This window comes from Lepidochelys olivacea (assembly GCF_965140295.1).
Source record: "Lepidochelys olivacea isolate rLepOli2 genome assembly, chromosome: 9".
Taxonomy (NCBI): domain Eukaryota; kingdom Metazoa; phylum Chordata; order Testudines; family Cheloniidae; genus Lepidochelys; species Lepidochelys olivacea.
The window spans coordinates 100450458-100462983 of record NC_140419.1 but is presented as its reverse complement, the minus strand read 5'-3'; the positions used below and the strand labels follow the sequence as shown (position 1 = coordinate 100462983).

General features: G+C 48.0%; 1 protein-coding gene across 5 annotated transcripts in view; it reads left to right on the top strand.

Annotated features, from left to right (window-relative positions):
* The window catches only part of DOCK11 (dedicator of cytokinesis 11), a 130622-nt gene that overhangs the window by 49124 nt on the left and 68972 nt on the right, over positions 1–12526 (top strand). For all 5 annotated transcript variants that reach the window (XM_084639107.1, XM_084639106.1, XM_084639105.1 and 2 more), the window contains exons 6-11: positions 164–259; positions 4488–4622; positions 6232–6409; positions 6763–6842; positions 8488–8571; positions 11044–11184. In XM_084639107.1, coding sequence (XP_084495233.1) covers positions 164–259; positions 4488–4622; positions 6232–6409; positions 6763–6842; positions 8488–8571; positions 11044–11184 — 714 coding nt within the window. The remainder of the gene's footprint in view (positions 1–163; positions 260–4487; positions 4623–6231; positions 6410–6762; positions 6843–8487; positions 8572–11043; positions 11185–12526) is intronic.

Sequence of the window (12526 nt, the reverse complement as noted above, 5' to 3'; positions counted from 1 at the left end):
GTTGCGGGTAATACCACTTGAACGATTAATTCAGTGCAACTTCCTAGTGTAAATGAGCCTTAAAGTTCCCCTCCATGGGAACTTTTTGCATGTGGCACAGTGGCAGGGTCAGGACCTGGTTAGCACTGACATCACCTCTTTCTAATCTCCTGTTTTGTTCCAGGACTCATCCTCATTGTGCTCTCAGAAGGGTGGAATCATCAAACAAGGCTGGCTGTACAAAGCAAATGTCAATAGTACAATCACTGTTACCATGAAGGTGAGCTTAATTCCATATGCTGTCATGCCAGAGCAGTGCGGGGAGGGTTCTCATTTACAAGGTGGAGCTTTGTAGCCAAGTGTCTCCGTTCAGATCCAAGCTTCCAAGTCTGGCTGCTGGGTTTTGGTTTGGGCCCCTCTGTAACTGTCTTACAGAGCCTCCCTCTGGACGAGTCCCTTTCTGCAGTGCGATCTTTGCTGAACCCTGACAAGCAGTGCATAGACTAGTCGCTTTGGATCACGAAGGGCAGGATAAGAAGAGAGGTAGGTTAAAGCAAACCCATGCTCACCTTCTGAATCAGCGCCCAAGGCCCAGAAGAGGAGGACAATTGAATTAACCAAAACAGCTGGCCTAAAAAAAATTTTAAAAAAGGCTTTTGAATGCTGGTTTCCTTGTATGCACATGGCCAAACTTTTAGACTCTAAATAACAAGTGTCTGTGCTTAAAGCAGGGATGGTGTCACTGAGATGATACAGTAGGACTGACCTTCTGTGCAGCAGCTGTGTCTTCAGCTCTTCTTTTTATCGGATACCGGATACCGTGCAGCACTTCACAGCTCGGACTTCACTACAGAAGCTCAAACTAGTTGCATAAGTGGTTTTGCTCAGCCAGGGATCTATTTGTTGTTTCAGCAAACAGCTGCTTTGTTACTTGATAAGAGAGACTGATCTGGTGATAACACTTGGGTGGGTTCCAGATTACAACAGGAGCAAGACTCAGGAGAGAAAAGTTACATTCTTTTGCTCCCGTTGGGATACTAAAAGCTCTCCAAAGTATTCCACGATTTTGAGTTTCTCAGTCTGATGCCTTGATTCAGTGAGGTGCAGAAGCACATGCCTGAATTGAAGCCCGAGCTGTGATCATCTAGTCTGACCTCCTGTATCGTACAGGCCAGAGGACCGGTAGTTTCTACACTAAGCCCATAACTTCTGGTTGCGCTAGAGCATATCAATGTACAACCTGTGAAGAGAGGCACATGATCAAGGATGTTGCTGCCTGGGAGGCTGAAATGCTCAGCCAGAGGCATCTCAGGCCTGTTTTTCAGAGGTGCTGAGCAGCTGCAATCCCATTGACTTAGCTGGAGTTGTGGGGGTGTAACACTTCTACAGATCAGGCTCAAGTTATCTATAGGGTGACTCAAAAATCAAGGGACCCAAAATTAGTGCCCATTGGTGCAAACGTTGGTTCTGATCACTTCTCTTCCTTGCAAAAGACTTCTCTAATGCCTGTTGCTAGAGTTCTGAGAAAGCAGTAGCACCTTGAAGGTCTGAAGCCATCCGTACTGGCACAGTGAAGCATCATTATGGTGTTGCAGAAGGAGCTTTGCCATGATCTCAGTTCCGAGTTCCTTCATTACAGTGATGTGCTTGGCAACGAATGGTGCTGGCTGTTGCTAAGCATGTACAGAATGTTTTTGGTGGTGAGCCAGTTTATAAGCAGAACTTAATTAGGCTTACGGTTTACTGCGTTTGCTTCAGAGTAACCTTTTTCTTTTCAATGCATTTTCTTGCAGACACATTCTCCAGCGTGACTCTGGTTAGCTTGGATTCTGTTGCACACCAGTCCAGTTTAACCCCAGGCAATCGCTATATCAGGACCCTTTTTGTTTTCTGGACCTCCTCAATACCCTGGCTAGCCCCACACAATTGTCTAGCAACATTTTTTGTTGTTCTTTTTGCTTCATCTGAAGCTTTCACAACTCCCCCCTGCCAAAGGTGGGATACTGAGCCGGCTGTACTGATGGTCTGATCTGATATGGCATTCGCTCTGTTCCTAGGTTCCTGCAAGTCATTCCAAAAGCGGTACAGCATTCTGACAATTCTTTGTAACAGCAGGCCTGCAAAGGAAAAATCCATATAAATAATGCAGCATATTTGTATCTGCTGCTTGCTTCTGCACTTTCCATTGGAAGGATGTTAAATGTTTCAAATGTTTTGCATGAAATCAAACATTGCATGAGAAACTTATTCTCCTCTCTTCTGAACATTAGTTAAACACACATCTGTTTAATCTAAGATTTTCTGTAGCACCCAGCACTGAAGTATCGAAGGCCCCAGTTCAGCGAAGTGCTGAAGCAGTGCTTACCTTTGAGCTCCTGCTTAAGTCCACACATACTAAGTGCTTTGCTAAATCAGGGCCAAAGTGCTTACACTATCCTCTAAACTTAAAATTCATCAGCCTCAAGTCCTCAGAGCTCACAAACAGTACTCATCTAAACACTGAACTCAGTGTTACATTTTAATGGATTAGATTTAATTCACTCTTCCTATTCTGTGCAATAAGTGAATGGCCTGATCAAATATGTGATAGATTTACTATTCATGGAGGCATGAAATTAGTGGTAGAACCTGATCGGTGGTGGTCAAATGCTGCATTGATCCATATTTGTTCCAGGCACTCATTACAATGAGAATATTTTCAAAGTCTCAAAATGGGAGTGCAAGTGGTATTTCTCTTTCCTGACCTCCTGTGCCCTACCTTCATGCTCCTTTTAAGCATGGTCTCTAGCAAGAAGAAAATACATTTCTGATTCGTAGCAAACCTGAGAACATCTGAGGCTACTTTTCCAACTGCTGAAATTGCAAAATGTTCCTAGGCATTATGTGCCAGTATCTACTGCTAAGCAGACTCCAGGAAAGGTGCGTTGTGTGAATACTACCTAGGGCAGGAGCACATTTGTCTCATCTTTGTTGTGTCTCTGTAGCTCCCAGTATATAATAGTTGGATGGATCACAAACATCCTGGCCTTAATTTGGCATCCAGTACAGTAGGAGCAAGAAGTTGCAGATGCAACTAATTGTGCGTGTGGTCTTATGCTCCCATTGACTTGCAGCACAAGATTGCAGCTGCAGCATTGGAGGGCATAGTCCAGTCTGTATGTTTGTAGTCGTAACTCAGGTATGGAGACACTTAAGACAAACTTATTGCATTTAGGGGTGAGTGAATGAGTCAGGAAAATAAACCAAGGCTGGTCCATAAAAGTTACTCTGTGTTCTCCAAAAAGAAACACAACCAGTTGCGTGGATTCCATTCAGATTCTGTCACTGGACTGTTTGCTAAGGTGTTGTTACAACATCTGTCTGACAATTGGATTGCAACTATTACTGAGATCTTTATCACGAAGGGTTCTGGAAGTACCTTCTGTGTGGTGGAATGAATCTCCGGATGCTTGCTCAGCTGAATGGCCCAGACCCTAATGTAACCACCTGGCTTTTCTTTTTAGAGCTGAAGGGGATAGGAGCCAGTGGAGGGGAGGGCATGCAGGCAGTATGAAGACTCTGCATTGGGGGGAAGGGAGGCCCAGCCTGTAATCATGCACATCTTCCCCCCACAAAGATATTAATTCAGGGCTTCCTCCTGCAACGTGCTGAGCACTTTGATCATGATCCAGCAAAACACTTAAGCAGATGAGTAATCCTATTGATTTCAATGGGGCTGTGGACAGACTCAAGTGCTTTGCTTGGTCAGCTTTGCTCAGCACCTTGCAGAAGTGAGCCATTCCAGGAGAGGGTGCGGAGGGACAGAACTAGGAGCCAGCTCAGATTCAGACTCCGACTTTAAGCTCAGAAGGGACCATCATGATCATCTAGTCTGACCACCTGCACATTGCAGGACACAGAACCTCACTTCTGTAATAGACCTCTAACCTCTGGCTGAGTTACTGACGTCTTCAAACCATGGTTTCAAGACTTCAAGTTGCGGGAAATCCACCATTCACACGAATTTAAACCTGCAAGTGACCCCTGCCCCAGGCTGCAGAGGAAGGCGAACCCCCCCCCACCAGGGTCTCTGCCCATCTAACCCGGGGGGAAATTCCTCAGATTGCCAGCGTGAGAGGGACTTCTTTAGTTGTGGAATCCAGCCCTGCTAAGGAGTTTTGAATTACCCCATTAAGCGAACAGTCTCAAACTGCCAGAGGTGAACGGAACTAATCTGGAATTAGGTGTGTGAGACGCAGGAGCTTTGGGGGGTTGTATTTCAGACCTGTCTGTGAGGGTGCTGACCTGTGAAACATGCTTTCCGTCCTTTCCGCCTTCCAAAGCCTGAGTATGAGAACATCTTTAGGTTTAATAATAACCTGGTAAATGTGTAGCACAGAGAGACCATCTGGTTTCCCTAGCAGGGTATCGTACAGTGACCGAGAAGCCAAATGCTGCAGATGCGTGCCTTGCTGGCTGTGTGTGGCACAGAGTGACCCTTGTATGAGAATGGCGTTCTGCTCTTGCAGGTATTCAAGAGACGGTATTTTTACCTCACGCAACTGCCGGATGGTTCCTATATTCTGAATTCCTATAAAGACGAGAAAATTTCAAAAGAATCCAAAGGCTGCATCTTCTTGGATGCTTGCATTGACGTTGTTCAGGTAGGTTGACAAGGGGTGAGTCCTACCTGATTTCGTCCCTGTACATGTGCTTCACCAATCTCATTCGTGCGCTCTGCCTACCTGCCAGCCTGACCAGCAACGCCATCGCTGCGGCTAGCAGGGGGTGGGCAGAGCCTCCCGGTGACCATGTAAAACCTGGGGCTCGCTGCCACCGCGCCTCCCGCCTGTTCCCCAACTGGCTGTGCCATCCATACTGAGATGGTATGCGCTCTTTTTCTTCATGACTGTCCACTCTCCACCACCAAGGGGCCCTGTCCCCTGATGGGGACCTCTAGGCACCCCCGTTGACTTCAATGGAACTAAAGGTGCTTGAACTACATGCAAGATTGAGGGCAAGAAACTATTCTGTGCAGTCAGATGTTCACCCCAGTGTTACCTTCATCTGCCTTCCTCTCTGTCTGTCTGCACCCACTGGTTGTCTCTTGTCTTAAATTAGGTCCGGATCCTGTACACACACAATTCAATGGGACTACTCACACATGTAAAATAACTCACCCGTGCACAGGGTTACAGAAGCAGGGCCTAAAATTGTAAGCCTTTCCAGGCAGGTAGAGTCTCTTACTGTGTATTTGAACACTGTGGTTTGCTGGAGGACAATTATAATACAAATAATAAGAGAATGCAAATGAGCTGTGTTTGCTTCCTGTAGCTCTTGTTAGAGAGGAGGAGGAGGAGTGGTGAATGGTAAAGAGTGGTAGTGGAAAATGTCCCCAAATTGCAACATCATGGTGTCTTCTGTGGAAAACTGTTTCAGCCAAGTACTTTGATCATGTAAAAAACCCTTCTTTGGAAAGGTCCATCAGGCATTAGTCACATGCACTAGCAGTAGTGTATGGAAAAACACAGCTTCTGAAGACTGAGACAGTTTTTACTCCTGACCTTGTTCTGTCTATTGTGTAGCTCCCACAGGGCGCATGTGGGTTTGGGCTAATGCTCAGGTGAGTAGTGCAGAGTCCATGCAGGTTCCAAAGTGAGTTTCCGTAGATTTCTTTGTAGCCATCAGTCGTGACTCTGGGCGGCATGGACTGTACTTTACATGTTGCATCATGGGATTTGCCTAGACTTCTCACTGGAATATGCTACTATGAGACAAGCAGCGGTTGGAAAAGTGAGCTACCATGAAACCATGTTAGTTTGGTTTTTGATTAATGCTTCTTGCTATAGCGCCGGGCAGAAGTTCTACTTGGTGGGTTGGACGAGTCTTTAAAATCAAGCTCCTGGGTGTGCTGTAAAGCTTCCATGGCACGTTTTTTATAAGTGAAGGAATTTTCTCTTGTGACTTGGGCTCAAGTTTCCCTTCACACTAGTGTGTAACAGGCTGCACCTTGGCTGCTTGCTACTTTCCACCCCAGAGCTAGCCGCATGTCAGTGGGGCTGAGCCGTGCATGTGTGAGTTAGTGATTGCCCTTTGGAATGCCCCGGAATGGAAGGTGCTATGGAAGTAAGGCATTTGTAACAGTGTTGTTTTTGCGTAGTATGTTTCATCTGGGAGAAGCTTCCTAATAGCTCTGCACTGAGCTGAGCTCTAAAGTGAAGGCAGTATTAATGAGGTGTAATGCGAAGCCCGCTCTCTTGTTTGTTTGTGCAGTGCCCCAAAATGCGCCGCTATGCATTTGAACTCAAGATGCTAGATAAGTACAGCCACTATCTGGCAGCCGAAAGTGAACAGGAAATGGAGGAGTGGCTGGTAACTCTGAAAAAGATCATTCAGATCAATACGGAGAGTTTGGTGCAAGAGAGGAAAGACACAGTGGAGTCGGTACCAGGTCAGTCTTTAAATCACTAGATCTTTCATTTCACCATTCCGGCGCTGACGTCGTCGTTAGGGAGCATGGAGGTGTTTACATTCTTTCCTGCATTAAAAATAGCCATTGTAGCAAGTAAATGCTGACGCTGAGATTTGACTAGTAGCACATACACTGTGGTGGGTAGGATAAAAGTGGATTTGAAATTTGACTCTTCTGCTGGATGGGGAACCCATGGCAACGTCTCCAGAGCGCCAATCAGTTGTCCCTGTGCTATTGTAAGTGAGCGGCTCAGGAGCAGAGCCCGGAGGCCTGATGGGATTAGAAGGCGCCATTCCTGTCATTTGGAACATCTGCTTTTCATGACTTCACAGATGATGACTCGAGCAGCCAAGGGAAATCGGAAAACATCCTGGAGAGCTTGGAGAGAAGCATGCATCCTGAACTGATGAAGGTATTGTGTCCACAGTGGCCATTTCCTCAACTCCCACAGCTAACTTGCAGCTGGCACTGCAAAGGGACTTCCCACTCGACACTGTTAAGTGACTGAGGTTAAGGTCCCTAAGCTGTGCTCTGGGGGGAGCTGGGCAGCCACGGGATGTTGCTGGCACCGGCTTCGCCTCCTTGTGTACGGATCCCATCAGGGTGCCCCAAAGCTCCGAGCTGGAGCCGCTCCCAGGCCTGCTGCTGAGGTTACCGCAGAAGGAGCTGCCTGTATTCTCATCCCAGCTCAGGCACACCACCACGGCTGCTGCTTCCCAGAGCCAGCGGCTGGGACAGGGATAGGAGAAAGAACCCCGGGAGGGGGGGCTGAAGCCAGGAGGGGGCAGGGGGAGGGGTATTGGGGGGAGGGTCCGTGTCTTTGGGAGTGGCAGGGAAGGAGGCGGCTGGAGCAGAAACCTGGAAGGAGCTGCAGACAGGAGGAAGAGAGGGCCTCCGTCTGAGAACCTCTGTTGAGCTGGTGCTCTTGTTCCTTTCGGGGAGCTATTCGTGGAAGGGAGCTGCAGGAGGCGTGTGCCCGGCCCTGTGGCACAGAGCTGGAAAGGGGCTGGAGGCCTCCGAAAGGTGGGAGGGAGGGAGTGGGAGTGCAGTAGGAGATGAGGGGTACGTGCATCCCAGAGCAGTGCTGTGTGAGAGCCTTCAGAGTCAGGGTGAGGAGTCTGAAACCCAGTGGGGATAGGGTCAGAGCAGCCGTTTGGGCTGCAGCTCGTGGAATATATTGGAGCGGATGAGATGAGAGGTGGGGAGGCCGCAGAAGTTCTGGGGAGAGGTAACGAGGGCTTGCAGAGAAGAATTTTGTGGGCGGGGACAGGGCGGATCTCGGAGGGAGAGGCCGTGGAGGGAGACGTGGCTGGATTTGGTGAGAGCCGGGAGGTGAAGAGAGGGGAAGAGTCAGACAGCCATGAGGCTGTAGACCCGAGTGACTCCGAGAATGGGAATGTTGCCGATGGTGATGGAGAAAGGCCGGGAGGGATGTGATTTGGGGAGCAAGCTGAGAAGTTCAGGTTTGGGCATGTCGAACATCCCAGAAGACGTGGCCTGAGCGTGGATGTGGGGGGTGGGAAAGTGGAAGGGTCAGAGGTAACTGACCTGAGTCATCAAGGTAAAAGGTGCCACCCAAGCCACAAAAGAGGATAACTCAGCTGGGGGAGAGGGCATCGAGCAAGGGACAGTGGATGCATCTGGAGATGGCGGGGAATAGAGGTCGCCAAATCTACCCCAGGGACATGCAGTGCAGAGGGGGGAAGAAGAGATTGGCCTCCAAAGTGGTGCAATAATATTGACAGCTTCACTCCTGTTTGGCAGGGTGGGGATGGCTCGTCACTACTCTCTGCGTAGGCCAGGTGCAGGTATCTGGTAGCTAGCTGGCTGTGTCACTTAGAGTGACCCTGTCACATAGCCAGGCCATGGGACCCCAATTCCTCCTGTTTCCCGGTGCGGCGTTCGGTGGTGCAGCAGGGCACCAGTCATCAGTCAGCTCTGAACAATATTGATTTCTTTATTTTTATTACATTTTGCGTCCATTCCTCCCAAAGACAAACACTTGCTTCTCTTGTGGCCTGGTCTCCTCAGTAATATCAATGCTTTCCTTGTCCTAGTATGGAAGAGAAACTGAACAGCTGAATAAACTAAGCAGAAATGATGGACGACAAAACCTCTTTTCCTTTGACTCGGAAGTCCAGGTAATTTCTGCCCCCCCTTAGAGTCTTCCAGAGTTCAGCCATTCTGAAAAGTCCATTTGGTGTCATCTGCTTCCTTCCTTCCTTGGGTGGCTGTGGTCACCTCCGGCAGCAATGGGATTTTGTAGGAAGACGGTAGAATGACTGGGAGTCAAGTCACCTCTACAGATAAGGCCGATGAGAGAAGCAGCAAGCCCATGTCTCTGCTGAGTCCTTGTGAGATATGCCAGCCGCTCAGGTTCCGGGTTTTGGAGATACCAAAGCTCAGAACACCTCTCACATCAAGGAAGTCTTGATGGCTGCTGGCACACGGAAGCTCCCAAACCACAAAGGCTCTTCCCTGTTCAGACTCCTATCTGACAGCTGCAGAATGCCAGCTTTGGTCTTTCCCCACTGCTCCTTTCCGGGGACTTAGTCTGATTCCATGATAGCCCTTAATTTGACCATGTAGACAGCTGACCCTTCTTTAAGTAGGCTGTGGGAACACATCTGTTTGTCTCTAAATTTGTTCTTTACGAACTTTGAAGTTTGGGCTGTGGAAAAGTGTCAAGAATGAATCTCTATTCACACGGATAGGAAAGAGTTAATAGAAACGTTGATACAAGCACAATGATAATGTGGCTTGAGCTCAGTACCTTTGGAATAGAAGGGACGACTTTGTCCACTGCACAGTCAGGGGAATAGAGAGAGACTGCCCCAGCTCCAGCAGAGCCGCCATGTGGGATGATGGGGGCCCGAGGTCCTCCCCAGGATGGCAAAAGGAAGGTTCGGCATGCATGCTAGCATTTCTCCTCGGTCCCTGAGGCCAGCGGGACGGAGCTGAAGGCACGCGTGAAATTTAAAGGGAATAAGCTGCTGCTGTTAACACGACTTTAGAAACCTGTTCCGTTTATTTCCTAGTTTCTGATTTTCTCTAGCTTCAACTCAATATGATCTGTTTCAGAGTAGCAGCCGAGTTAGTCTGTATTCGCAAAAAGAAAAGGAGTACTTGTGGCACCTTAGAGACTAACCAATTTATTTGAGCATGAGCTTTCGTGAGCTACAGCTCACTACATCGGTGCCACAAGTACTCCTTTTCTTTTTGCCAATATGATCTGTTAGAGCCCAGGAAAGTGAGGATTCTGAGTTAACGGGAAAAATTCAGAGTCTCCCAAGAGTCTTTCTTGTACCAAACCAAACTTTCCTCTCGGGCCTTCTTTAGGATGATTGCACCGGGGTCTCTACGTCCCTTGTGGCAGCCATGAGGTTTGTTTTTAAAAAGGGACTGTTGGCAACACCCCAAAATACTAGTCGTGTGATTCAGAAGGGGAACATCCTTGACAGTGCAGTACAAAAGATCTTTATTGGCTGGGCTGTCACTGAACTCATGGTGCCCTTCTCCTGGGCACAAAGAGGTCTGTTGATTCTGGTTCAGAGCAGACCCCGTGTGTTCTGTGGCTTGGTACGTCTGCGATCGTGGACACAAGTTCAGTTTTGTGGCGCGTGTTTACACGCTTGTCAGGCTGATGTTGAAGCAATTATGTGATCGCAGCAATGGGCCTGAGAGAGGGCAGGGTCTTCTGTCTGCTCGAAAGAAAATCAGAAATAGTTTTCTAAAATAAGTTAATGATTGCAGCCTATATTTGCTTAAATTACTCAGAGGGGGAAAACAGCCCTCACGGAGCTATACCACGGGTCTCCTCAGTAACTGGGGGGAAATGATCGCATGTACTTCAGCCCTTCAACACACTGTTATTTTGATGTTCTGGATGCAGTCCTACGTCCTTGGCACACAGCAAGATGGGTCTGGTTAAGGGAGGGAGTTGTTATCTGGCTAAGGGTCATGCCTAAAAGTCGTCTTGTCTGTTTCTTCCCGTTCTGCACTGTCTGTGAACGGTCGCTGTGTGGGCACAAACCAGTGACAGGGCTAGCTGGGCCTCCTCCTATGGAGGAGGTGACTGGATTCAAGATGGCTTGAGTTTTATTGCAGCAAATCTAAATCAAATGCCCATCTTGACTGTTTATAACTAGACTGGTCATTGCTGCCTATCAAAAATGTCTTCCAGTTTGTGAGCTGTTGCTGGTTCTGGCAGCTCTGTCTATTAACTATGTGAATGATCTCGTCAACCAATAGAGTCCTGCTAAGTGGTAGAAACTCTTTGAGCATTCCCGCTGCACCTACGCTGTTTTCACCTCCAAGCTCCCTATGTCTGGACATTTGAGTGGATCCTCAAGATTACAACTAAAAGGCAGAGAGCAGAACTGATTTAGTTCTCTGTACGGTACAAACTAGACTGCCAGAAATCAGTACACAGTTATGAATTCCTGTCCTTAATGCATGTGAATAACAGGCACCAAATGGGCTCTCAGTTTGTGAATGTCCTGCACTTTTTATACCATCTTTTAATCATGGTAAAATAGCATTAGCTATAAGGTAATCCCATAACATTTTTGTGAAGTTCCCGTTTTCAAGGCTGTGTATCATTTGTTTCCTAGAGGCTGGACTTCTCTGGAATTGAGCCAGACGTAAAGCCCTTTGAGGAAAAGTGCACCAGGCGCTTTTTGGTGAACTGTCGTGATTTAACCTTCAACGTCCTGGCTCACATCTGTGACCGATCCGAGGGCGCCCCCACAAACGTATGTATATTTTCATGGGAAAGTTCTCTTTCTTCTCTTGGAGCTGTGCTTAGACATAGACAGTTACCTTCCCGTTTCTTCTGATCAGCAACAGACACTGACCGGGGGTGGAGCTGGGAAAAGAAATTAGGCCCCAATTCTGCTCCCAGTGGCCTGTGGACCGACACAGGGGGTCGACTGGCACAGAGCTCATTGTAGGCCTGGGGCCTGAGTTGGCATCACTGTGACAGTATTTCACCAATATGACGGAGCGGGATGGAGACACTGCTAACAGAGACCTCAGTCCTGATGCACCCAGGGCCAGTGGGGACTTCAGATTTTAGCCTGCAGAATCAGGCCTGGAGATAGCAGAGACGTACGTCACTGCTCAGCTCAGTGCTGGATCAGGCACGCTGCAGTCTTACCTTCACGTGGTAGCTTTGACCTCTACAATCTTTCTGAACCAAAAACATATGGGATTGTTGCTACTTGTCAAGGCCTGCAGCTACAAAGTCCAGCATGAGGTCTGATGTAGTCCCCCATTGTGGAACTCACTTCAGACAGTTCACGTGCAAGGTGAGAACAGCTAGGGAAAGGTGATTAGTTTATGCTGGAAGCTTTCGCTGTGTGACTCTGCCTGACGTGCCAAGAAATATGTAGAGTCTCTTGCTAGAACCCATTTGAAGTCAGGCAACTCAGAACTGAGTTCTTTGGGACTTTGTGAGGTGTGAAGTAACATGCTAAAAATACACATTCTTAGGCTGTGTGTACACTACAGACCTTACCGCAGCACAGCAGCGCCACCGTCAGGACTCCCGAGTGATCGCTCTATGCTGATGGGAGAGAGCTCTCCTGCTGGCATAATCAGACCTCCCCCTGTGAGCAGTGGTAACTACGTCGGCGGGAGAACGTCTCCCACCGGCATAGCACTGTCCACACCAGCGCTTCTGTCGGTGAAACGTATGTTCTTTTCACGCCTCTGACCGACAAAAGTTTTACCGACAAAATGGCTAGGGTAGACATAGCCTTATACTGAACTTACATCCTTCAAACAGCTCTTACAGGCTGATCAGTGTTTTCATCTCTTCCTGACATTCGTGTTCCACCATTTGTATAAATAACCCGCTCCTCTTCTTTCTGTCTGTTAACATCAGTGATTTTAAAATGGCACTGCTCAGCTTTACTAGATACAAATGCAAGAAGATCCGGCAAAGCTGTGGCCTTAAAGTCCTTTTTTTGGATAGTTAGAAGCAAATAAACTATTGGTTACTTATGTAATTCTTTCACAGTGAAATTCACCCTGCGTACATGGCCTCCACAGATTGTAAGTGGTGCACAGTCCTTGTGGAAGGGGGAATTTCAT